Genomic DNA, 27,078 nt, shown 5'->3' with positions numbered 1-27,078 from the left:
TGATATAGAGTTCAAAATGAGTTGTCATCTCTTAAAGTTTTTACACAATCTCCTGACCTTTTTAACACCTCTCCTACCAAAACAAAAATAAGAAAGCAAAGTTCTCAACAAAATTCCAGTCCACTAAACCTACAAAATATGCTTACTAATATCACAAAATACAAAGGACTCCAATATTCTTCTAAACTTTTAAACACACCTCCTCCCACCAAAAACAAAAGGAAGAAAGGAAGTTTTTCAGTCAATTCTCAACTAAATTTCATCAAGCATCTATGATATATCTATACCCAGACCTCACGGCTCAACAAGTGGTATATCTCTACAATGATTCGATATTGTCCGCTTTGAATATAGTCTTACGACTTTGCTTTGGTTTCACCCAAAAGGTCTCACACCAATAGAGATAATTGTCTTATGTTATATATACCCATGATCATTCCCTCCCACTTTTAAAAACTATTTAATTTCTAATTTTTATTAATTTAATTTTTTTTATACTTTAATATAAAACTACAAGTTTCACGTGCAAGTGTTTGTTACTGGTAGTAAGTAAACGATCTTTTTTCTAAAAACAAAAAAGTTATGAATAGATTGAAGCTGTAATATTTGCAAAATCATAATCCATCTTGTTCGCAATGAGCATTAGAGAAACTTCACATACCATACCAGCTGCTCTATATTTTCTTCAAATACAGAAATTTTGGTTTAATTTGATTGGAGGAGGTTCGAGGTTCTCTGTTGAGTTTTTTGAGGTCTCCACCAAAGAACCTTCAATGGCTGGTGTTGCAAGTAAGGCACCACATACCTTCTGATATCACTTGTTGACATTCTAAGATGTTCTCCTTCAACTTTTATGAATTTTACTCTTCCAGATTCCGCTAAACTTCTCAATCCAATCCAATCCTCCATGTAAAGTTTTGTCTGTACAATTCAAATGCTCGTGATAGAAGACCAAAATAGAAAATACAGATGACTAAAATGAATAAAAGTTAAAAATACCAGGTCTAAAATAGACGTTTTCAAAGTGTAAAGATCAAAATGAACCAAAGCACGAAAGACTAAGCATATTAAATATGGTCGGTAACTTTTTAGATTTTTCTGGGTTTGATCCTTAGTATTTTAAAATTGTTTATGTCACCCTCGCTATTTTAAAAATTTTCAATTAAGTCTTTCCATAAAAAAAAATGTAAAATTTTGTTAATTAAAAATTGATACGTCATTAAAATATTATTTTGTAACATAGTTGGAAGAATATGAACCTCCTACTTGGAATAAATGAATTTTTTTTGATAAACAAATCAGATTTTGCTTTATAGACACAGATTAAGTTTGATGTTCAAATAGCATTGGAATGACATGTACACATCCCGAAATAAATTAATAGCATCAATTTTTTTTAACAAATTTTAACAATAAATTTGTTTTTTACAATTGAAAAAAAAAAACAAAAAACAAAAAAAAACAACAACAAATTAAACAACACAAACAACAAATTTGTTTTGTTTTTTTGTTTGAGAATATAAGTACCTGTTGGGGAGGTAGAACCACATCAAAATTCCCATCTGGGTAGAATCCAAACCATGATGTTTCCTTGGGAATCAAGATTGTATCATTCTCAAACTGTTCAAAACACACAAAGGAAAAAAAAATAAAAAATCATAAACTTGATCATGGGTTACTAAGGAATGTTGTGAAAAGGTGAAAAAAATTCTACTACATGTTTGAATAACTGTTTTCCTAAATCATGAATCTATGAACAATTACTTAAAAGCATGATAATTTCTACTTTTATAAGTCACTTTAAACCCAAACAAAAATTATTTTTGAGAGCAACAATAAGTTTGCAAAAGTGTGTTGGAGATCGACCTACCATAATCAACACCAAGTTTTGCAAGCTACAAAAACGCTCTTTATAAGTGGAGTTTCTTTCTTTTGAAAGTTCATTATTGAGCTTTGGAAGGAATTTAGAATTCTTCAAATATCCAGGAATGTTCTGAAAAATAATCACAAGTTAAAAATTTCACAGGTACAATCTTTGAGCCATTAATGGAATTATTAGAAAATACTCACATTTGGCAATTTAAGATAGGTAGCAGGAGCAAGAAGATTCTGCATTATATATCAAAAAAGCCAAGTGAATCTGTTAGTGCTTTATCAGAAATTGATATGAACATAAATGAAATATTATTATATTTTTAAGTTTAAGGCTGTATTATTCAAGAAATTAAAACTTTGAAGTTTATGAAATTTTCCTGTTAATTTTTCTTTAGCTGAATCATGAAAGGAACTGAAAACAGAAGCTTACTTGGACAGCATCTGTATAAACCACAGACTTTATCATTTCATCTACTACTAGGCAGAAAAATGCAGACTGCAAGTTTTTTTTAAAAAAGTTAATCATAAATTTATATTAAAAAACCATAAATAAAAATTAAAATAGAAAGAAGCAAAATAATAATGCAATTACCCCACACTGTGGAATAGAAGCAACACCAGCATGAGGGCCTGCTATAGAAATGAAATTCTTGACCTGTTTCAATATTATAAAATAAAATAAAAATAATTTGAAATGAAATAAAAGATTTGAGTTGATTTTTCCAAAAAAATATTGGAATTTGGAAACTTACTGGAGGCCCTCCCTCACAAAATTCCACCACTCCTCTGCCCACTAAATTGCCCTGAGTTGGACACCAAAATAATTAAGAGTAATATCTTAAGAATTTCGAATAATATCAATACCGATGTCGATGTCGATGATATTTCGAAATGAGTTGAGTTTGGCCAAAGTTCTTTTTAAATACTTTTTTTTAATATGATGTCTAAAATATATATATGAAATTCTCACCTGTGACATAGCAACTATATTGTAACCCTTTCTCAACTGTTCCATTGTCTTCACCTTATCACAGATGATTTGTATCTGACAGCAAACAAACAAATCAAACACAAAACATGCTGGAATTGGACACTTTAATCTAAAAACTTCAAAATCACACTCTCTTTGGAGGTGTTTGGAACATTTGGAGATACCCTATTAAAGAGTGTTTAGGGCATAACCCAACCAAATTTGGGTAAATTCACGGACTTTAATGTTAGCCCGCTATTCAAATCTCTCACACTGTTTTTCTAAACTTGTACTTGTTAAACCTGCATTTCAGATATATCATCATTTTCCTAAATCTAGACTGCACTTACTGAACTCATCTTTAGAATGTCAAATAACCTATGCCCCAATAGTACGGCCTTTAAAGATCTTAGGACTAGTCTTGGGATAAGCAACGCTTCTTCGGGATTAGTGAGAGTGAGTCATGAGAGCACCATACAAGGAGTGACACCCTAATGCCCGCTGTTAAGGGGAAGCTACGAGAGCCACGTGGAACTGCGCCTCATGAGGACACGTCGGATCTCTCCCATTTTCAAAATAGGTGAGCAGACTGTACCGGTACAGCACCACTCAAAGGAGAATGTCGAGCGCATTGTAAAAATTGATGGGGAAAATACCTGTTACTATGCGAATAACAAAATAGCTAAAAGACCTAGTTCACCTGAAACCAGAGTCTAACTAAAGAACCATTTTCTGCCCTTCCACAGTTATTCAGCGAATCCCAAATCCAAACAACACGATAAGGGAATAGAGAAAGCATAGCAAGCAACACAATACTGGTTCACCCAACTATGGTTACGTCCAGTCTTCTACTACGTATGGGTTCTATTCTAATTAGGATAATACAATGGGCCTCACAAGTATTCTACAAAGTTCTCTTTAAATGTCACAACAATGGTCACCTTGGTTTCTAAGCACTACACTAATAGGTACTTAAATATACAAGAATGAAAATGCCTCACAAAAACACGAGAATGGGTTGCTAACGACGTACCACAGCTTGAAACTTTGTTTACTACACTCTGCTGTCAAAAACGTCAGTGCCCTCTTTAAATTTATGCCACTTAATTTATAAACTGAGATAGCACCAGTTCTATCTTGTCCCGCGTTGTGATAGCATTGTGACGCTGATCATAGTGCCGCAGCATTGTCCTCTCTACCAAAATGACCCTGCAGCTCGCTTCTTCGATCCTATTTCATTCTTGCCTTGTCCCAATCCGTTTTGACACTATTTCGACTCCATAATCCCAACACAGAAGCCCAACATGCCTAGAGGTACCAACAAACTCCCCCAGTGGGCATCTGGCACGGTGTTAGGGTCATATCCCAGACGCTGCTGCACCAATCTACAATGGCAAGACAGGGACACAAAATGTCGGGAGGAGTTCTCAAACCTCTGATTGGCTATCTATCTTCCATCTCTCTCACCTGCTCTCCTTATATAAACCGACTTTCTCTACCTAACTCCTTGTGAGAATTCGGCACACACTCACAAGCAGATTCCAACCCTCGAGATTACTATGTCTTTTTACTCTATTTTTCTCATACCCGTCTGCTCCCCAATTTGAGTTATTTCTAATTTAATATTCATTGGGGTGCATTCGACAAAGCACCATACCAGTACTAGATTTCTATGTGTAGGTAACCAACCACTTGGAGACAACAGCGTTCGGTGGCACTTACAATATGACACTTACGGCTAGGCTTGTCCAGTAATCCACATCAACACCCTCCATTATATCAATCTGGTAAAACAAAAGGAAGCTTAAGGTGATGTCTAACCTGATCCTCAAGGGGCATGAACCAAGAATCCATCTCCCCATTGCCAATTTCTCTGTAAGAGGGAACACCATTAAAAAATTTCAAGATAAAAGAAACAGAAGAGATCATGGAAGATTTAGTTTGGAGATGGACAAAAGGTTCAAGATTTTTAGTGGTGTTTTTTTTTTTTTTTTTACCATTATTTTAATGATGAAATTTTTTAAAAGAGAGAGGATACGAAAATAATTTCTACTGTGGGAAACATATTATATTACAGGCAATGGCCTTCAGCTCCAGAAGTGGCAGTCAAGTATTCAGTAAAATCTCTGACTCCTTCATTTGAGCACTGATCATTAAGACCTGCACAATACACACGACACAATTAACTAATTTTAGTATTCAAGTTTTGATTTCACCTAATTAAAATTTAAACTTAGAATAAGTAGTCAAATATTTAAATCAATACCCTCCTAAGCTTGAGAGAAACAAAATCAAATACCAACTGCAACTAAAAAAATTCACATCCACTTAAATAAAACTAATTACACATCTACACCTACCCATGAATTGGGGGAAAAAATCAAGTAAAAATATGTATGATTTCACCACTTAAGTAACAAAGTCAAATAATGGGTAAAAACGATTAAATAAAAGGTGCTTAAAACTTAACTAGATTGACATAAGGGGGAAGAGAAAATTTTTCTAGAACTTTCTACTTTCTACTTGATCCCAAGCCAAGATTCCATTGAAAAAGAAACATAAATAACAGCATCTTAAAGGATATCTTCACAACAAATTTTCATATCAAATTGGAAATGAAAGAAAAATAATAATAATTAAATTAAAGTAGATGATGAGCTGCTTATCTAACAAGGAAGGAATCTGGCATTAAAGCATTAGAAGAAGTGGAAATTACCATGGAGAAGAATGAAGGGTATTGAGTGGGAAGTTGGGCAAGTAATAATTACAAAGACTAGAGCCAAAGAGAAGAAGATGGAGAAGGAACCAAAAGCCATTGCTTTTTCCTTTCTTTTTTTGGGTCTTTTTTGACAAACTTACAAATTTGCGAAGGGTGGAAACAAAAAAGATTGCCTTTTTGTATGCTCATAGCTACTTTTATCTTATTTAATTACAAACCCTTTTGGCCCTTTTCATTATTTGTATTGCCTATGCCCACCAATCTTTCTTCTTTTTTTTTTAAGTGTTTTGGAAAGTAAAGGTCTGTGTTTTACATTTTTTCTTGGTCCCTCTTTTGGTTTATATAGGTCTTGTATTTTCTACTTTGTCAATATTTTTTGTTAATATACTCTCAAAATATTTGTTTTGTTTCTTGAACCGTCAATTTTGTCTTTTTTAATTTTTTACTTTTAAAATTTAGTCTATATTAGAAAATGGACCATTTAATTTAGATGTTTTTTTTAATCTCATTTTTTTATGTCACAAATTTAAGTACAATATATTGCACCAAATGTATTTTTTTTAATATTTTCGTAATTTTGCGTATCCAGGGTCTTTGTTGAATGTAGCATTTGTCTTGTATTTTTTTTAATATTTTCGTAATTTTGGGTATCCAAGGTCTTTGTTGAATGTAGCATTTGTCTTGGAATTTTGGACCAAACGATCCAAGTTTGAAACAACATTTAAAAATACAAGTTTATTTTTTAAAAATTTCACTTCGTAGTACAAAATTAATATATATCATTAAAAAAATGACATAAAATTGTGATATTTTACAAATATAACATAAGTTAAACTTCTCTCGATGTGTTTTGCCTTGATGTTTGAATTGGAGTTTAATTTGAATTATATTATTTTTGTAACTTTGAAAATTGTGCTATACTTTATATTTGAAACTATGTATATCTTTCTAATATATCATTTGAAATATATATTTATTTTGTTATTTATGTAATTTTCTTAATTTATATTATGTATTTATATTATTTTACATAATTGTAATCTTTATTTTATGCTATTTATATAACTATCTCAATTTTTAATTGATTCGAGAAATGGACACGGGTTTTACTTTTTCTTTATTCTTTTTCCCTTTTTTCCTAAGTAGTGTGCACATGTGTTAAACGTGTCTACAATTGATTCACCAACTGAAAATAGGACTTTAAATTATATTATAATTAAATATTTGAGTTTCCCAATAAAAAATCGAATGGATCAGGATGGGTACTAAAATAATAATAATGATGATGATGATGGATATGATGGCATTTTTTAAAAATAAAATAAGGTTGTCCTTTTCATAATTTTTCTAATAAAACTTAATTTTAAGGCATGGCAATTTTTAATCGCTGAAGAGAATGCTCACACTAAATTAAGACCTCTTCCGAGAAATTCAGACTTCTTAGATTTATGAAAAAAAAATAATTAATAAGAAGCATTAAGATTTTTTATTTTACCTCTCCACGGGTTATTAAGAGGCTGCAACAAACATTTAAAACAGATACAAGAAATTCAAAAAATAATTTTCTTATAAGAAATTAATTGACTATCCGTGTATATGAGTGTATTTTAATATTTAAAAAAAATAGTTTGAGACAGATTAAAAAATCACTAGAAAACGTAAGTAGCAAACCAATGACAATCCATCTATATATATCATTAATCAAATTATTTCAAAAAATAATACTAGAAACATAAATTATCGTCTCTCAAGAGACTTATGAAGTGGTATTCATAGGTCGTCAACCTACAAACATGACACTCGTTTAACAACACCATGTTTGATTTTTTAAAAATAGAGTAGAAAGTTGATTATTTTTAATTTTATACATATAATGAATTATGTTTTGTACCGGCAAAGAGAAACAGTGGACTTTAATTGCTACTACGCCAACAGACTCTTTCGTTAAATGATAGTTACTTTTAACTACTAAGACTTACTTTCTTTTCTTTTCTAAAACCTACATGACAGTCATGCAAGTTGGTCATTTAGTTGCATGCGTGTCTGGTCTCTCGACGACCACAATTTAAAATCTTTTTAAAAATTAAAAGAGACGATCAAGTGTTGATGTGTTATATGGTTGTCGTTCCATCTATTTTCAAAGCATTATTCTTGAAAATAACATATATTTGGAATAAGTTTTAAAAATAGCATTATTAAAAAAAATTCATATATTTAGGGGTATAGGGGAGAATTTTTCTCTCGTTTGTTTTTTATTTATTTATTTTTTTTTTGCAAAGGTAAATGTATTAAAACAAAAAAAATGGAGAATCTCACCGCCCGAGATCAAGGCACAACACCCTAATGGCAAACACGAGACAAGGAAAAAAAGAGAAAATCAAGGAAATAAGATAAACATAGGGTCGGAACTTAGACAACAACTTTCAGGCCAGGTAGTACAACGATAATATAAACCTCAGCTTTCAAAGCACGCAAAATGACAGGAGGCGACCAACCCACCCCACCCGCATGAAATTGCTTTCCTTGGCAATTTACTATTTTGCCCCCTCTTTTTTTTTGAAATTTATAATTGCTTTCCTTGATAATTTACTATTTTAATTTCCTTAAATTAAATAAAAATGAAAATTGAAGATAAAAGTTATATTTCAACTTTAGATAAATATACTAAATAATCGTTAATGTATTAAGTAATTCTCTGTCTTTAATTTAATAAAATTTTCAATTTTACCGTAATGTATTTTAACTCCTTTTTAAGCTCTTGCTCTCATTTTTCGTTAAAAAAAAGAATTATTTATTTATTTATTTATTATTATTTTTTTATGTATGGGTGTAGTATCAAGATTTTCTTCTTAATATTATTCTTTTTTAGGGGGAATTCGAGCTCACAACATTATGGTACATGTCAAGCTCAGTTATGCTCACTTGGCATATTATTATTCTCTTTATTGTTTACTAATTTGTTTTATTTTATAAATTATTTTTATTAAGTAATACTTTTTACCTCTCCTCTTCTATTTTTCTTATACATATATATTTCTATCAAAATTATGAAAAATTATTTAAAAATTTTATTAAGATGTTATCTGACATAAAAATATCACCCTATCAATATTTCATATCATGTTGAATTATTTAACTAAAGACTATATTTGATTGGTTAATAAAACATAATTAAGCAACATTGAACATTAATTTACTAATTCAAACAATTTTTATCAATTTTTCATAATTGTTATGATTTTCTTGAAATATCCATCAACATTGACATTTCCATTAATCTTTCGGGATCTCGACATTTTAAACCTTGATTGGATGGCAAATAATAGCATGTCACGTGACCCAAGAGGTCTCATGATGTCTCTTGTGAACGGAACTAAAAGACTTTGGAACATAGGTGCTGACCAAAGGCTCGAACCTAAGGGCTGAATTATCAGCGAACCAAAGGTCGAGAATAGCCGAACGAAGGAAAACCAACCTTCAGCTGCCCACTACTCACTATTGTGACATGGCCGAAAGAGCGGTTCTAACCACATCACACTATAAATATTAGAGGTAATTCCACCCTCAAGCATGCACAAATCAATTTACTAATTTTACACCAAATAAATTGGGCCGAAGTGCTGATCATTACTGATTTGAAGGTTCATTTGACTACTTAAAAGTTATGAGTAGGAGTATTTGCGCGCGCTTTATTAACTCCATCAAGGACTAAATAGAAACCAATACATTGTGCACAGACAAGAAAGAAAGCCTTTTTTTATTTAATTCTTAAGGACTGTTTCCTATAAGAGAAACAGAATCTCCATGGCTTACACTAGTACATATTCCAATACATGAGATGATCATATTAATATCCATAATTGTTCATTAATAGGAACATGGCTTTTAGTTTTAAGCCTTGTTGTTGTGGAGTTTGAGTTTTGTTGTTATTGCAGAGGTTAGGGCCAAGTCTGCTGCATCATCCACCAAGTATGGCACCACAAAATTACTCATACTTTCATCAGGTAAATTAGCATGATCTCCTGGCACTTTCCGAGTTATCACTTTTCCACTCTCGTTCAACCTCTTCAACCCAATCCATTCCTCTTTATACAGATTTGTCTGCACATTCAATCATACAATTAATAAGCTCATTCCAACTTGATAATAATACTCTTTTTTTTTTTCTCTTGTGTTTCTTGTTTTGCAAAAATTTATGAGAAAAGATCATCGGTTACAAAATATGTATTTGGTGATGTTTATTTGGCGAAACTAAAAATATGAAACGAGAAACAACGATCGAATGCCTTTTTTAATTATTCAAAATGAAAAATGAGAAACAAGAGAGATGGAAAAAAAAAGGGGACAAAATTTTTGTTGTTTAGACGGTTTATTAATTGATAGTTCGGTTTAAATTTTACAAGCAACTAATTAAGACCCTATTTGATAATGATGTCGTTTTTTAGTTTCATGTATTTGAAATTGTTCTAGTCTAGTTACCCACGATTTCTTTTAACATGTTTTCCAATTTTCTTAAGAAGACATTTGAATTCTTAATCAAATTTAGAAAATAAAAATTAAACAAGTATTTAACACTGTTTTTCTAAGTCCCATTCGATAACAATTTCATTTTTCGTTTTCTGTTTTTAAACATTATGTTTGCTTCCTTATATAAATTTTTGCTATATTTATAATCTATGTTTAAACACATTTGATTTCTTAACTAATTTTGTTTTAAGGAAAAAAAAAAGATGAGTCTTTTAAAATTACATTTCCTTTCTTCTTTTTTTTTCGAAAATTTTGTTTAGATCTTGGAAATATTTTTAAAACATAGATAACAGGGAAAATAAAAAATGGGAAGTAGACTAATAGTGTTCATATACTTAAGTTTTCAAAAAAAAAATAAAATAAAATACGTTTTTATCAAAATATGTCTAATTTGTTTTCAAAATAGAGCTTAAATTTTGAAAACTTTTTCTTTTTCAAGGTCGATAACAAAACCGAAACAAAAATAACAAAATGGTTATAAAATAGTGTAAACTTTTTTCCCTTCTTAAATATTTTTGTTGGGTGTCAAGAAATTCATACCTCTGTTGCAGGTACAACTTTACGATCAGTGCTCCCATCCTCATAGTATCCAAACCATGCAGTTTCCCTCGGAATCAAGAAACTATCGTCCTAATTCTATGAAGAAGAAGAAAAAAAAATCATGAAACAAATATGAAGGATTATATTTTTCAAATTTGGAAACCCAAATAATAGTAAATGATTTTTTTTCCCTTGAAATATCACATTGCACAATATGAGAGGGTAAGAATAAGAATTACAATTTTGTAGCGGAGAGATACAAATGTCTAACTACTTAGATTACGCTCGGGTTAATATTTTGTTTTTTACTTACCATGAGCAACACCAATTTGTTCAAGCTACTAAAACGCTCCTTGTAAACTACGTTCTTCTCGTCTTGGGGTTCGTTATTGAGCTTTGGAAGGAATTTAGAATTCTTCAAATACTCCTGAATTTGCTGAACATTCCAATTTTTTCATTCACAATCTTTATCAAGATTCATTATACAAAGTAACACATTGTATTCTAAAATCAATATTAAAAGGACAGGCATTATTCTTTTTTTCTTTTTCAGTAATTCTTGCCTCTGGTACTTTGTAATAGGTGGCAGCAGTTGTAAAACTCTACAAACATAGATCAGAAAATTAACAAGTGTGAAAATACATATAAAGCTTTTGTCAACTATGCAAATAATAAAATGACTATAATAATGCTTTTATTCATCTATAATTCCGAAAAAAAAGTTAAAGATTTTTGTTTCAAATTTTGGCAAAAAGTCTACAAAATAATATGGGATTTTCTTTAAGAAAAAAATAATCAAAGATGAGGATTCGAATTTTTTTATTTATAAAGGAGATCATTAATGGGTAAACTATTGAGTCACATCCAACAATGGTTAATTACTCAAAATAATATTAGAAATTGAAAGATGCTTACTTGGACTTCATCTGTATAAACAGCAGTGTCGAACAAGATTTCGACTATCGGACAGCACTTCGAGAACTGCATTTAATAGTAAAAATAATTAAAAATATATATGTAAAAAAGTTTGCTCAAACTTAAAAGAATTATTTTATAACGTTTTTTTTTCTTATTATTTTGGTTTCTTGTTTTTTTAGTTGTTGTTATTATTATTATTTTTCAGAAATAGGGACATTCCATAATGTTACCTTTGTCAAGTTTTTTGGGAATACAATTCAAAAAAGTTGTATACTAATTGAGCGGTGTTTTATTCAAAACAATAAACCTATTTTTGTTTCCTCTAGCGAAGAAAAAAAAAAAACAAACCAAAATCCCTACACCTTTAGTATTTTAAACTTGTAAATTTTCTATATTTTTTTTATTTTTTGGGCGTCAGCCCCGTTGTTATTCGAAAAAAAAAATTTCTATTTTTTGAGACATGCAAAGACTTGAATTTGGATCGTGTATTAATAATTTGCTAGCACCTTGCCACTATGTTAAGACCTTATGATGCATAAATTTTCTATTTTAAGTCCTAAAGAGTAACTAACTTGGTCTTCGTTATTGCCAAGAGTGAGCATATATAGCTAAGCAGTAATTGACATATATCTTCAACCATATATTAGTTTTATACATATTTATGCCAATAGGAGTACAAATATATTCAATATCCCATTATTCAACGTGCTAAATAATTGATTGCAAAGTATCAAGTCTAAAATAGAAAAAGGAAGGAGATATAGGTTTTTTTTTTCCTTCTAATTTTTATAAACATAAATTATGCTCTAATCAGTTGAGTTATGTTGATGCATAAAAAAGATTTTTTTTAACACGGTGAGAAGAGAGAAATTTGAGTTGCCAGTAAAAATAATCTTACATTGCTATTTAGTTAATTCCTAAAAGTTGACCCTAAAAAAAAAGTTAAAAGGTTCTTACAATTTTTTTGGCAATAAGGAATAGATGACATCCCCGCATGAGGACCTGCTAGAGTAATCAAATTCTTGACCTGTTCCAATTTTCCCAAAAAAGAAAAAGAAAAAGAAAATTAGAAATTCCACCAGAAGATATAAATTTGTAATAAATTAAAAGTCACAAAAACTAATAATTTTCTTTTCAATAAAAAATAGAAATAAAAATAAAAAAGACTTTGGAAGCTGAATACTTACAGGAGGTACTCCATCACAGAATTCTATTAGACCTCTTGCTATTAGGGCACCCTACATTCACATGCAATGAACATAGAAATAATAAATTTATATGATTTTTTTTATTGTGTTATTTTTATTAATTAAAAAATGAACGGATGTAGATTTGTTAAATCACCTGAGAAATAGCAAAGATATCGAAGCCTCGTTTCAAAAATTTCATTCCTCTCACCTGTAAATAGTAATAATAACATGAAAAATGAAAATAAATAAATAAATCTTGGTGCATCTATGTAAGACCCCTCAAACTTAAAATTGATAGGTTAATAGCTCAACCGGTATTGGTATCTATATATAATCAAAAGGTTATGAGTTCAAATTCCCGCTCCATTTTTGCACGAGATATATATCTCGTTACCTATTAGACAGTTTTTAAAGTTTTTAAAGTTTAATATTCTCTCGACAGATATAGAATTAAAAGTTCAAATAACTTTTTAGAGCAATTGTAACATAAATTTAAGAGTTTGTGGACTAATTTGTAATTTACCCAACATAATATATTGAAGGTATAAATTTAAGCCCCCAATGTAAAGTTTTGACCTTTGAAAAAAGAAAAAATGTAAAGTTTGGGATCCCGCCACTTACTCCACTTATGTTCAAGCATATTTTTAATGGTTATAAATAATGTGGGATTTATTAAATAAAATAATAAATCAAGTTGGTGATGTGAATTGAATATAAATATCATGAGTATGGTATGATAGTTAAATGCTCAATAAATTATAAAACTTGAAGAATTAGAATACCACCTTGTCACAAGCAGTTTGTATCTGCAAAAAAATAGAATAAAATAAATAAAAGAAACAAAGAATTAACATTTTTATGTGTATGTGTGTAAAAAGAAATTAAAAAAAATAGAAATTTAATGTGTAACCTGGTCGATAACGGGCATATGTATTGAATCAAAAGATCCATTACCAATTTCTCTGCGAGGTAAATATATGGAGTTATATTTCCAATATATATTATATATTTATTAAAAAGGGCAAGGTCTAACGATTATTTCTAGACTATTTTGTCCCTTTTTTAATATTTGCAATATGCCAAATGTGTCTTCTTATCAATTATCTATATATTATTGATTCCCTTGAAATAGAAAAATAATTATAAAAGTGGCGAGAAAATAATTTAAACTAGATATTAAATAATCATTGATATTTCAAAATGAATATTTTAATATCTAAACTACAAGAAAAATATTCATTCTGATCCCTACTATTATTTTATTGTCACTAGGACATCCCCAGGACAAGCCTATGTAATTTTAATATATGCTCTTCTAATAAGCACGCTAATATATGCATATTCAAAAATTTATAATGCATTATCCATCAATTAAACAATTCATTAAAAAATAATGGTAATCACCTCAATTTTTTTTTAAAGTTTACAGACTAAAATAGACATTTAAAAATATTTAAAGGTCGAATAAAGCACAGTGGAGTAGAAAACTTAGAGGAACTAAAATAGATTTAATAGAAATAATATATTTTTAAAAATGAAAAATATACACGCATTCGCCTTCAACACCAGCGGATTCCTTTAAGTATGAAACAATATTGTTTGATTGCGAAGTCGAGCAATTATCACTAATGCCTGCACAAACAAAACCAAATCTATTTTATAAATATTTTATTTTGAAGTCTAAATAAAAATACGACAATAAAGATAGTGTTTGAGCTTGTTGGATTCTGACATCATTTCAATGTTGATAGAGTTTCATCTCTAAACCAATTAGTAATAAGGAGAGTAACTATGTATATTATAAATTTTTGTTCCTTTTAACACAAACAACTCCCAAAAATCAATATTAAAAAAGTATTATTTTTAAAATGAAAACAACCCCATCAATTTTAAACATACAAGCCGTCTATGAAAATAAACCAAAAGAAAACATGAAAAAATAGCTATCTAAAAATATTATAGAAGTTACAACTAACTTGAACAATAAAAAGAATATATATTACTTACATATTCATTGTCCCAAAAAGAAACATAACAAAAACAATTATTCAAGTATATATTTGCTATATTTTTAAAGCAAAAACTTTGTTTTATAGAAAAAAAAAACTTTCAAACCACCTAAAAATTGAGGGGAAGAAAACAAGAGCAATGTTATATTGTTTTAAGAAACAAGAAAGACAAACAATACCATGAAAGTACACGAAGGGTAGTGAATGAGAAGTTGAGGCCATTGTTAGAAATAGAAGGAGCGAGAGGAAGAAGAAACAAGAAGTCATTAGTCTTTGATTTTAATGAAGAAAGATTTAGTAGAGGTAAGTGGAAATGAAGAGAGGTGATGGCTTTTTATAGGAGGAGTTGAGCGATAGACACCTACTAATTACTAGTATGATTAACGGAAATATGTGATTTTTTAAAAGAAAATTTATGAAAAAGTAGCATAATCTAAATTCACTTAAAAACAAATGCTTCCAAAAGAAATTTATAAACAAATATGTGATATAAAATGAAGAGTATTTTAATTATTGGTATGAATTTATAGATAAATTTACCTAAATATTAAATAGCTAAATGATAATTGACATATATCTCCAACCCGTTGTTAGTTCGATTCTCCACCCACATTTTTTTACTTTAAAAAAATTGTAACATGCAATAAATATATTTTTTTAATATAATAAAAAAATTAGAATTTTACAGGAAATATATCATAATCTAAATCCAACTCAAATGTAATATAAAATATACTAAAAGAATCACATGCTATATTTGAAAATAATAAAAAGTTGTCGAATCTCAATATAGTTGAACTGGTTAGAGCACCTACTTCAAAAGATCTTAAGTTTGAATCTCCGCCCAGGTGTTGTATTAAAAAACAATAAAAAATTGTGATATTTTTCACCCCAATTGTATTTATAGAGATTTGTCTACACATTATACACCAAATCATGTTAAATTTGGTCCTTAATTAATTTTGATTTTTTTTGTAACTTTATTTTAAAATAAAAACAAAAACTTAAAAAGTAGATACGTAGCCCAACTTATAAATATTAAATCCAACTTATTTTATTGGTTATCCATTTTGATATATAATTTTTTAATAGACGTACAAATATCGAATAATAAAACATGAGTAATATATTTATATATATTGAAAAAATATGTCTAGAACGTATTTAAAAATTTTATTTTGATGAATTATATGTTCTTAGCTAGCCATTGATTTGAAACAAAAATTCAATTAACCTAAAATTCAACAATATTTGTAATGAGAGAAAAAAAAAAGGAAGAAAAAAGAGAGTGTATTTACTATTTATAATCAAATAGTCAAAATTCACAAAAATGATGAGAATGGAATAGAAAAATAATAATAAAGAACAAGAAAAATAAAAAATAAATAGAAAAATCATACATAATTTAAATGGTGAAGTTCAAATCATTAAGAAAAAGAAACAATAAATTTAGCTTGGAGCGAGAGAAATTCAAAAATTGTAAATGGAGGATGAGAGAAGTAAGTGAAGATGTAAATCTCAGAGAGATAAATAAATTAGAAAATCGAAAATAAATAATAACATCAAAAATATTTAATAAGAGAGAATGTACAATTAATTTAAGAGAAAAAAAAAAGGTGAGATACGGTTGATTAATTTTATTTATATAATAATATTTAATAAGGGAGAGGATACACCATTAATTCAAGAGAGAAAGTGAGATAGAGTGTATCAATTTTACCTTTAAATACGTGGGTCCCACATAAAAATTAAAAATATTTTTATTTAGATAATGATAGAACTCATTTACACATAGCACCATTTAAACAGGAGTAGCATGACAGTTCTTCGCGAAGGACTAGAAATTTTCCTCTACATTATATCTCAAAATTTCAAGACTGTAGATTTGATCTCTGATCTCTGCGTAGTTCTAAGTTGGCTTAATTTTTCACACTTATCCTATATAGATCTAGTCAAAATTTATGAATCATAGAATAATTTGCTCTTTGGATCCTAATTCAATAAAAAACCTTGTAGAATTACCTCATTCTATAAAATGAAAAATACATTATTTCATTCTTCAGCTTCCATGATATTTATAAATAAATAAAAAGAAAAGTACTTCTCTTATTTCATTATTTCCATGACCTGATCAGTACCTAGCCGGACTCTTTTTTGCTCCAACGAGTTGATGAAATTACACATAAAATTCAACTCACTCATCATGCATCCAAATCAACTCTTATTATTTTTAATATTTTATTGAATAATTTTTAAATCTTACCATCTAAGATTATTTTAAAGAATTAAAAACACCTGCAACCCACGTGATGCTAAATAAAATACTAGTATAAAAATCTTGTCTCTTTCATGATAAAAGTATAATATTTTAACATACAAATATAAATAAGGGGTTTTTAGTATTTGATTGCAGCTTGAAGCTCAACTCCAAGAAACATGCTTCTTTTGTAAATCCACCAAGTAAGGCACAATGTACTTTTTCATATCACTATTAGATATTCCAAGATGACCTCCTGCAACTTTTATAAATTTCACTCTTCCAGCTTCGTCCAAACTTCTCAATCCAATCCAATCCTCGATGTAAAGCTTTGTCTGCACGAAAACAAATCGAGACAACTCGAGATGAGTCCTTCGCGTATGATAGTACACTTGGAAGAAGAGGTAGTCATAGTTAATCATACTTATACGGTCTTGTTCCGAACAAAAATGAAAACGAACAAGGTAGAGAAACTAAGACGACAAGAAACTCGCTTGAGGGAGTCTCGAGGAACCCGAACCTCCCAAAAGTTGATTCGGGACAGTTCAACAAAATAAAAGTCTCCCTGATGTTTCATTTGATTCCGTGTTTGTGTATACAATATTGAATGAAACGACCAACTACAAAACGTCCCAATATGTCCCTAAATGGACTTCAGTAACAAAAGACATCCATATTCTATATCCATATTCTTTTATAACAGCTAAATAATCTCTCTATGTTTTATAATCTCCTCAGTTTTTTGAAAATTTTATCATGAAGCTGAGATACCGCAACGTTAGAGTGCCTTGCGCCTCTATTTGCCAAGACACCAAAATCTTATCATGCCTAATATGTGTGCGTTTTTATTTTCGTCTAATATGCGTGTTATTAAAGAAACCAATTGACTCTTCAATTAACAAAATGCTTGCACAATTTGAAGGATGTTCTAATATTTAACCTTCATTTGATCTATAAAGACTTTGTTGGTGCAGCCAATCCGAACATAGCTCAATGGATAAAACACCTACTACCATCCCAAAAATTGATGGTTTGATTTTCACCTTGTTGAACTAAAAAAAGGTACCTGTTGTGCTGGTAAGATGGACTTCGACTTAAGCTCCCCATCTGGATAATATCCGAACCAAGATGTTTCCTTTGGGATCAGAACTGTATCGTCATCCGACTGTTGAAAACAGTAGACAAACAAACTTTGTCAATCGATTAATGTGGGTATAATTTTGAAATAATAAAGAATACTAAAGAATCATGAAACAATATATGAAAAAAAAATAACTATAAATTTTTCACAAACTTCCCCAATGTCAAGTTTACCATGATAAGCACCAAGTTCCTTAAGCTGCTGAATCGTTCCTTGTAAGTGGAGTTTCTGGCATCTGGACGTTCATTATTAAGCTTCGGGAGAAATTTACAGTGCTCTAAATATTCGGGAATATCCTGAAAAAAAGAAAAAGAAGGTTCCTTGTGAACTTGGAGATGTAATGAAGCCATATCTGGATTGTGAAAATCACTCACATTTGGTAGTTTAAGATAACCACTGGGAGCCAATGCATTCTGCAAGACCATAATTAGGAGTAGAGATGTCAAGGCAAAGAAAAGAAGAAACTTCTGAAGTAGTAACAGCTAGAAGTAAGCTATCGAAGCGGATTTCGTACTTGGACAACGTCCGAGTAGACAGCTAACTTCAAAAGGTCATCTGCAAGTATACACCATATGCCAGACTGCAAATATACACAAAGGCCAAAGCCTTCAATAAAAGAAGGGCTATGCATCCGTCTGATAACACGAAAATGGAAAAATTGGAACACTTCTTACACCACAAAGTGGAACCGAGGCCGTGCCAGCGTGAGGACCGCCCAAAGAGATGAAATTATTAACCTATTCCCATGTGCAAAATAGCAACACATAAGATTAGCCTATGAACATAATATTGATGCTGATAAACACCAATCTGGGGGGAGGGAGAGCGTATTAAAGTGGTTCTCACGGGAGGTGCTCCATCGCAGAATTCAACAACTCCTCGGCCAATTAAGTTACCCTGTTAAATGAAGCAGAAGATTACTCCTAAAGAAAATTTAACCTGAGGCAATAACATTCCAAGAGAGCTAACAGCGGAATACAGAAACATAAGGTTCAAAATGTCTTGTTTCGAGCAATTACTAGTTGTTCTAGCTTAATCGTTCAGAAATTCAGTTGGCATGCGTTGAAACTAAATAAAAATTTGTGATCTGCCGAGACTGAATGCCTTATGGGGGAACAATGAGGGAAACGGTATCTACTTGATTTGAAGTCATTGCTCTTTCAAACTAGAGTTAAGTTATAGTTAATATATTCATCATGAGTCACCTGGGAGAGGCCAACAATGTTGAAGCCCTTTCTTAGCACTTTCATTTCTTTCACCTGTATTCATAATAACGAACTAGTTGCAAGTTAACATAGATGTTGAAATCCAAGTGGGGTAAAAAGCCAGCTGTAGATTATCTATACCACCTTGTCGCAAACAATTTGAGTCTGCAGTACAGAAAAAAGAAACGTCACAACTCAAAACACACCTTAATCTCGAGATTATCAAATCATATTAGTTATATCTAACCTGCTTCTCAAGGGGCATGAACCACGAATCCCACGGCCCATTACCAATTTCTCTGTAGGAAGATGAGTGAAGCAATCAGTGGCTCATAGAGATTCTGTAGAGAAAAACTTCCGGACTTCAAGAAAACTGACTAGACAAGTTGAAGATACAACAGGGAAATTGATAAGTGACTTGGATTAGAAAGAACTTTCCCAGGCTTGGTTGGGCCTCAAGGTGCTCACTCAATCATGAAACCAATCTTATAACAAGTTAACATGAATATGTTAGTTTAGATTGGTTTATATAATGGAGAAGTTCTACTGATTATTGCATATAATAAATGCTGGTCATCCATCTCAAATGAGTTCAATGCCATTTCCTTCAATAATAGCATCATAACAAGGTTTATTATCTTGTAATGTGAAAATTAATTCAACATATGTCAGGTAAAAGGAATATGATAGGTGCTAGATAAGAACTGGAACTATACAAAGATTCTATTTGATAAAATTCTTCTGATCAAACTAGTGTGGCAGGAGGAGTGGTTTTAAAATTTTAGCCCTTCCATTAGATAAAGGGAGCAATCATAGGCAACTCCGCCCTGCACGAGGCAACCCTACCACAACTCTACAAGCTAAAGTTGTTTTTTACATGAAAACCAATGGACAAACATAAGTGCAAGCATCATCGAAGCGAATCCACCTCAAATTCAACTCGACATCCCACTATTGCTCCTCTGCTAGATGGAGGGTTGTGGCCCTTCCATTGGCCAGGAGAGCAATTGTGAGTGATCTCATTGAACTCGAGGCATACCGCTACAACTCCGCAAGCTAGACCATTTTACATGAAAGCTAATGGACAGAACAGTCATACAACCATATTCAGAGCAAACAATGATGCAAAGAAAATTGATACAGGTCTTTAGGCAAGCATACATGCAATATCCTTCCGCACCCGAGTTATCACTCAAGTACTTAGTAAACTGCTTGACGCCTCTATGGGAGCACTTATCTCCAATACCTGCAATGCAACAGAGAGAAAATACCAACTCAAAAGCTTCTAAAAACACGACAGGCCACTTTATATGTAAGTCTAAATGCCAAGAAATGATTCCAATCAAACCCTGAGCAACATTCCAATTCCATTTAAACAAAATCAAGAAGTGAACCTAAAAGATGCATCTAGAAACAAACTTCGCCACCAAAGCAGAACAATTATCAACCCCAAAGAGTCGATTTCTTCATGGAACAAGTCGAAACAGTAGAATCTAAACAGACCCAGTTGGTAGAAACATAAAGGGGTTCATCAAATACAACGCATAAACTTGAAATTGAAAAAAGAAAGGGGAAAAGAGGGGAAGAAAGGGGAGATTGGAAGAACATACCGTGGAGTACAACGAAGGGTATGGAGTGGGAAATTGGGGAGATCAGAGAGATGAAAAGCAAGAAGAAGATGATGGGCAGTGAGGAAAACGCCATTAGTTGCAGAGTGTAGCAGGGATTTGAAGAAAGAAGGAGATAGGTGATGAAATTATGGAGTTTCCGTGCGGCCTCGAACCAAGTTTCGGAGTATTATTGGTCGTTGAGAAATTAACAACTCTGCGGTGGACAAAACGTCAAAACTATTGTTTACCTGCTTCCGTTCCCACTATTTTCCACTTCGTACATAAGAAATTACAAAATAATTACAAAATAAAGCTTTAGGAAATTGGGAAAACTTTTCATTTCATTAGCGAATACAAACGTTGAAGTCTCGATTTCATATAAATTTTAATGAAGAAATTGAAAAAATATACATGGCGGTAGATATGTCTGAAATATCTAAATTAATAAATAAATATTTTACTATTTTTAAATAAACTTAAAATGATTAATTAACATTATGCTGATATTTTTCATATTTTATCCATTTTTTCAATAATACTATAGAAATATCGATTCACCTTTTATATCAATGTCGAACTTGTGATTTACGAAAATGTCGACATGTTTAAATTTCCATTCAAATAGTTGATTAAAAAAATTCTCAGATAAATTCAATAAATCATAGAATATGTATTTTGTTTGAAATTGATAAAAATAACTCTGTTTTTTCTTTGGTAGAGTTATTTAATATTTAAATTGGTGCATAAATCGGGTACAAAACTTGGATTCGATGTATTTTGTTTGAAATTTGATATAAATAACTTTAGAGTTGATTTTTTTGTTTTTAATTGTTGGTAGAGTTATTTAATATTTAATTTTGTGCATAAATCGGGCACAAAACTTGGATTCTTCTATTAAATTAAAGAGTTTTTGGAGTTTTTAATTTTTTTTTTGTTTGTGAAAATTGAGTAAAAATGACAATATTTATCTAAATTTAGTATCTAATTTGATAAAAAAGAAAAAGAGTGAAAACTAATACAATTTCGTTAAGCAAAGAGGTTAAAATTGATTCTTTCTCCTAAAATATTTATCAACCCTATAATTTTACAAATTTAAGAAAAATTGGAGGACTAGGAGTCGGTCAATTGAACTCACAAAAAAAAATGGTCCCCTTTAATTTTTTTACTTATAAAATAGATTTTTTACTTTTATTATTTATTTGGTCGGAATACATTTTTGTCATAAAATTTCAATTCCGTGTCCAATATTCCAAAATTTCACTATCAAATTCTTACTTAATAATTAAGCTACGGACCTTTTTTTTTTAACAATTGTGGGGTGACAATTCAAACTCACTAACTTCTTGATTTGAGGTATATATCAATTACCATTAAGTTATGCTCGTTTTGACCAAATAAAATTTAAATTGGTTACTCGTACCACCACTAAAAAATTTAATATTTATTTATTTTATTTTCTCTTCTCTTCCATTATATATTTATTTCTCTTTCATCTCAATTCTTTAATAGTAGTAAGGAGGAGATACCTACTTATCGAAAAACACCTAAATTTTATAGATTTTCTCGAGCTTTGTTAAACTTTAATAAGAGAATATATGGATCACTTTTAATAAAAATGAGTTTTACAAATATAATTGATGTTCTTATCACAACAAAAGTCTTGAGAAAAGAGAAAGACTTCGCAATAAAGACTCTTACATCTATTAACATAAAAACTCTCGCTCGCTAGTTTGTTTCCTAATTTGTTAGAATTTTTCCATTTCAAATCAAGGGAGAAAGCAAGAAGATCAACACAAATTAAAGTTTGTTTTGTTCTCTTACCAAAGAATATACATGGAGAGGTCGAACATATTGCTCCCATTTTGCTCGCCCCTACCATGAGAATCACTTTTTAGAATAATTTGATTAACCTTATAGGTTTGATGTCTATGCTTTGTCAACAAAACCATCCAAAGTATTCAACCAATGAATCCCCTTTTCTTAGATAGATTATGGAGTAGTCTCGTGAGAGCACCATAATCTTCCCAAAGAGTCAAACATTTATATTCTCCCTGCACTAAAAAAAACCCTTATCCAATAAAATTCTATCTTTGCAGCATTGGTAGTTGACATATATCTTCAACCTCTCTCCTCAACTAATCAAACATTATATTGTATTACCCAATACTTTTTAGAGACCAATGGAATGAATTTGATTCTAATTGAACACAAAATTGGAAACCCACAGAACCAAAGGAGAAATGACATGAAATAACCAATTAAATATCATATGAATCCATGTCCAGAAATCTTCCCCTCCATAGCCAAGCCTTCCTTAACACACTCCTCCATTAAACTCAGAAGCTTCTCTCTTTCCCCACAGAGCTTCTCCAGTTCCCGGCGCCGTTGGTCGATTTTCTGGTCGGTTTCCGCAGCCAATTCGTGGGCCATCTCTTTCCCATGAAGGCCAAAGAAAGCCATGGCCGTCTTCTTCCACCCATCCCAAGCAAAACCCACTTCAAAGCCACACAGTTGGATCGTTCTGATCCCAATCATCCACGAAACCAGAACCTCCCCCTCACGTTCTTCAGCTCTGTTTTCGACATGTCGTCCACCACTTTGCACAACAAATTCCATACTACCATCTTCAGTTTCGGGCTCAGATTCGAATTCCCTGTAAATTTTCATCATACGTCGATATTTTCATTTATTCAATAGTAATATCAGTCAAATATACGAAAGAAAAAATGGGATGGGGAGATATAATATTAGTAAGTTAAATTATAATATTAGCTGTGGGCAGTGAAATTTTTCAATAAATTGGTCTGATTTTGTATTTCTTGCAAAACATTCAAATATGGTCAAGATAGAACCCATAGGGAAACACTAATATTTTCCAAAATATATATAAAAAAGAAAAAACTTGCCTGCTACATCTCCATGTTTGTCGAAAATTTTTGTGAAAGTTTCAGCGAGTTTCTCCGACACCAAGTAGCGGCCGGCGGCGACGAGAACCGTCGGAGAATCCATTTCAATACCTTGGAAAGGGCTGTCGGGATCGTCTCCAAGGTCGATCTTTTCTAGAAGATCGTAAAGGGGTTTCTCCAGATACGAATAGTGGTTCAAATATTTCTGCTCGGAGTTGGTTTCGTCGTCGTCGTCGTCGCCGCCGCCGGCGTCTGTGGCCATGGCGGCGACCAGGTTCTGATACTCTGTTTCTTCAGCTTCTGAGAAAGAATCGAGGATCAGCTGCAGACTTACTCCGGGCTCCATTATTATGGTGCGGTTAATTTCACGGCTTCTTCCGCCAATTTGCTCTTCTTCTGATTCTTCATTTTGATGATCTTGTTCTTCGTTATCGCTCAACTCAAATGAACAGAGTAGGCTTGTTATGGATTCCTCTGCTTCTGTTTCACTTGCCACCTGCCAAATTGCAAAGTTTGTGGTATTAAACACAAAAATTTAAAGTCCATGGACAACTTTTGATACTTCCAAATTGAGTAATCTATTAAGAACCCAATAAAACACCATTGAGAATCCATTTTATATGAATTAAATTTGAGAAAAAACTTCTTCACTTGAGTTCACGGTACTCTGGCTCTCTCCACTTTCTCACCTCCTTCAACTTAATATAGCTTATGTTTACAATACATCTTCACAATTTAAATGTACATATTTTTTTTTAATAGAAAAAAAAACTGCAGAAGCCCCATTTAAAATTGGAAGATAATAAGGGGTTGAACGAGATAATGGTAGAGAAAAAAACGATAGAATGTTAAGCGAATTCTAAACCATCATTTTAAACTATAAAAATTAAAAAACAACGCATATATATTGCTGCATAAGTTGAAAAAATGAAGAGTAATTAGAGAGAAAAGAAGGCGAGAAGGCCTGGGAGGAAGAATCATCCAGTTTTAAGAATGAATAATTCATTCCTCGACAAAAAAATTGAGTTGATGGATTAGATAAATTTAATTTATATATTAGATACGGGACGAGCACAATATTCGAGATATAATTTTTTTTTCTTAAATTTATCCAATTCATCTACGGGTAGTCTATTCATCCTTAAACAACACAATCTAAAAGAAGTTGGAAGGATTTATCGAGAAAAAGGAAAATTTAGACAAAACCAAAACTGCAAGAGAGAAGAAATATTGGAACCTGATGATCATAAATGACGCATTCAACATGAGCAACAAATCTACAGATGGAACACGAATAAACCCAAGAAACCCCGTCGGATCTTTCTTCTCCACAAACGCAGCAGAATTCCGGCCACCGATCAGAATCACCATTGTTATTATTACCAGACACAAGTTGGAATTCGGGGCTGGAGAGCAGCAGCGGATGGAGTACGTGCTGGTCGGCTCTAATGGCGGGCGGGAGGGCGCAGTGCACGTGCAGGAACGCGTCGCAGTGAAGGCAGCGGCAGAAGGTGGGAAAACTGATTCCCTCGTCGCAGAGAGCGCAGATGAGATGCTTGTGCTCGGATTTTCTGCGGAGGAGGAGGAGAGGGTGGGGGTGGTGGCCGACGGCGAGGGGCGGCACGGCGGCGCACCCGGCGTCCAGGGAGAAGGGGCAGGACAGGCAGTGGAAGGACGGGCCGCAGGAGGGGACGGCGCACCCGGCGCAGGGGAAGAACCCGGTGGACCGGAACAGGATTCCGGCGATGGACTGGTCGGAGAATTCCTGCAGGCTGATCATGAAGTGGCGGTGAAGGGTGTCAAGGGAGTCTATGAAGGCGAGGGGGTGGCCGTGGCGGTGGTGGAGCGGGTGCGCCGCCTGGAGTTGGACTCTGTATGTGATGTTCCGGCCGTCGTCGCCGTCGCTCACGGTAGGGCTCTCGTCGGAACTCATGGCTTATGGTATGGCTTATGGGTGATCTCTCTCTCTTGTGTGATCTGGCTTGATTTCTGTTTTATAATATGAAGTCAAATGGAAAAGGAAGACAGACTTTTTGTGCTGCAAAATTAGTTTTAAGTTTTTTTTTTTTTTAAGAATATTGATTAGGTGGATTAGATATATATGCAATTATGTGATGGTATTGGAACTTACAATCTCGAAAGAAATAGAAATATTTTCGAATTTAATATAAAGCTATAAGAGTATGGATAAATAAGAGTAATACAGGTTCTAAGTTTATGACCATCAAATTGATTGAAATCGTAACTCAAACCCTAATTTATTCATTGAAATTAGCTTAATCGGAATTAATATATAGACGCCCTAATGATTAGTAATCTATTTACTTTAGAAAAAAAAAAAAGCAATATGATTATCCAATTCGACCCGAAAATTTTGGATTGGGTTGGGTTGGTTATTTAGTTCAGTCTATCGATTTGCTGGTCTTACTAATCCAAACTTTTGTATTACTTTTTGACAAGTATAGGAGAGAATGCACGAATGTTTTTCCTTTTTTTAAAAAAATAATATTAAGTATACATAGTTTTCGTACCGATCACCACCGAAAAATTAGACTATTATCAAAACCAGAAAATACATATCTCCTTTTCTAAAATAAAATTTTATAAGACAATTATTCTATATATAGCTGGAATAATGTTATTGAATATTAGATAAGTTAAGAAAATTTATTTTAATTAAACATGGATCGAATGACTACTGAGTGGCCGGCACACATTTAATCATTTTTTCCTTACACTACATTTTAAGTTTATTTTTGTGTATTTTTATTTATTTATTTATATGCATAAAACTCATATCAATGAAGGTTTTTTATTGCGCTTTATCATGGAGTAAAAATTTAAATAAATAATAATAATAAACTAGTTGAAATAACGTGTTATGGTCTATGGATAGTTTATTTTGTGTATATAAGAAAATAAAACATAAATGGTGAAAATGTTCAATTCATTTACTTTTAATAAAATTTTGCTTCATTCTCTTACCATTAGGAATTCATCTCCTTTTATTTTAATTAAACATGTATCTTGAACTATATATATTTCTTCTCGTCTTCCTATTTTACCCTCGCAATATATAACATATGGCATTGAAACAAGAAATTTAGATATCAAATAAATTATGTGGGTGGGAAAACTAGCTTTCTTTCCTCACAATCCATCTCTTTAATTAAAATTTATTATAAAAAAAGTTTAAAATTGGGTATCCTTT

At 31.6% G+C, this 27,078-nt stretch overlaps 3 protein-coding genes and 1 pseudogene across 7 annotated transcripts; all 4 read right to left on the bottom strand.

Moving 5' to 3' along the window:
• Window positions 1–592: 592 nt before the first annotated feature.
• Window positions 593–5,698, bottom strand: LOC148207653 (uncharacterized). Of its 2 annotated transcripts, XM_088118382.1 has the most exons (11): window positions 5,562–5,698; window positions 4,921–5,005; window positions 4,667–4,718; window positions 2,846–2,920; window positions 2,628–2,678; window positions 2,468–2,530; window positions 2,306–2,371; window positions 2,071–2,109; window positions 1,871–1,993; window positions 1,528–1,620; window positions 593–921 (listed from the first exon to the last, which is right to left on the bottom strand). In XM_088118382.1, the coding sequence occupies exons 1-11, from the start codon at window positions 5,659–5,661 to the stop codon at window positions 706–708; spliced, it is 963 nt and encodes a 320-aa protein (XP_087974508.1). In that variant the 5' UTR covers window positions 5,662–5,698; the 3' UTR covers window positions 593–705. The 2 variants fall into 2 exon arrangements, with proteins under 2 accessions (XP_087974508.1, XP_087974509.1); XM_088118383.1 differs by lacking the exon at window positions 1,871–1,993.
• Window positions 5,699–9,455: 3,757 nt separating this feature from the next.
• LOC148207652 (uncharacterized) lies at window positions 9,456–13,667 on the bottom strand. Its single transcript, XM_088118385.1, has 9 exons — window positions 13,650–13,667; window positions 13,522–13,545; window positions 12,894–12,947; window positions 12,737–12,787; window positions 11,547–11,612; window positions 11,195–11,233; window positions 10,945–11,067; window positions 10,632–10,721; window positions 9,456–9,665 (listed from the first exon to the last, which is right to left on the bottom strand). The coding sequence occupies exons 1-9, from the start codon at window positions 13,665–13,667 to the stop codon at window positions 9,456–9,458; spliced, it is 675 nt and encodes a 224-aa protein (XP_087974511.1).
• A 3,388-nt stretch (window positions 13,668–17,055) lies between these two features.
• Window positions 17,056–21,152, bottom strand: LOC111025895 (uncharacterized). Of its 4 annotated transcripts, none has more exons than XM_022303804.2 (12): window positions 20,962–21,152; window positions 20,513–20,597; window positions 19,599–19,650; window positions 19,496–19,516; window positions 19,352–19,405; window positions 18,993–19,043; window positions 18,821–18,883; window positions 18,661–18,726; window positions 18,521–18,559; window positions 18,320–18,442; window positions 18,072–18,170; window positions 17,056–17,340 (listed from the first exon to the last, which is right to left on the bottom strand). In XM_022303804.2, the coding sequence occupies exons 1-12, from the start codon at window positions 21,053–21,055 to the stop codon at window positions 17,170–17,172; spliced, it is 918 nt and encodes a 305-aa protein (XP_022159496.1). In that variant the 5' UTR covers window positions 21,056–21,152; the 3' UTR covers window positions 17,056–17,169. The 4 variants fall into 4 exon arrangements, with proteins under 4 accessions (XP_022159496.1, XP_087974510.1, XP_022159498.1 ...); XM_088118384.1 differs by having other exon boundaries at window positions 19,599–19,728; window positions 20,962–20,977; XM_022303806.2 differs by lacking the exon at window positions 20,513–20,597 and having other exon boundaries at window positions 20,962–21,094.
• A 1,764-nt stretch (window positions 21,153–22,916) lies between these two features.
• On the bottom strand, window positions 22,917–25,909 carry LOC148207651 (uncharacterized; annotated as a pseudogene).
• Window positions 25,910–27,078: the final 1,169 nt, after the last annotated feature.

The sequence above is a fragment of the Momordica charantia genome, unplaced genomic scaffold (assembly GCF_013281855.1).
Source record: "Momordica charantia cultivar OHB3-1 unplaced genomic scaffold, Mcharantia_2.0 BLBB01000120.1, whole genome shotgun sequence".
Lineage (NCBI taxonomy): Eukaryota > Viridiplantae > Streptophyta > Magnoliopsida > Cucurbitales > Cucurbitaceae > Momordica > Momordica charantia.
This window is presented reverse-complemented; position numbering and strand designations above follow the sequence as displayed.

Bases quoted from the DNA above. Each gene is read 5' to 3' on its own strand.
- LOC148207653 (XM_088118382.1), bottom strand. From the start codon at position 5,661: ATGGCTTTTGGTTCCTTCTCCATCTTCTTCTCTTTGGCTCTAGTCTTT. The intron at 2,110-2,305 runs GTAAGCTTCTGT...TATATAATGCAG, and splicing joins TTTATACAGATGCTGTCCAA to AATCTTCTTGCTCCTGCTAC. The intron at 1,994-2,070 runs GTGAGTATTTTC...ATTATTTTTCAG, and splicing joins CCTATCTTAAATTGCCAAAT to AACATTCCTGGATATTTGAA.
- LOC111025895 (XM_022303804.2), bottom strand. From the start codon at position 21,055: ATGGCGTTTTCCTCACTGCCCATCATCTTCTTCTTGCTTTTCATCTCT. The intron at 19,406-19,495 runs GTGGTATAGATA...TTATGAATACAG, and splicing joins CTCAAATTGTTTGCGACAAG to GTGAAAGAAATGAAAGTGCT. The intron at 19,044-19,351 runs GTGACTCATGAT...TTCATTTAACAG, and splicing joins ACATTGTTGGCCTCTCCCAG to GGTAACTTAATTGGCCGAGG.
- LOC148207652 (XM_088118385.1), bottom strand. The intron at 12,788-12,893 runs GTGATTTAACAA...ATGTGAATGTAG, and splicing joins ATATCTTTGCTATTTCTCAG to GGTGCCCTAATAGCAAGAGG. The intron at 9,666-10,631 runs GTATGAATTTCT...TTGAATGTGCAG, and splicing joins AAGTTGTACCTGCAACAGAG to ACAAATCTGTATAAAGAGGA.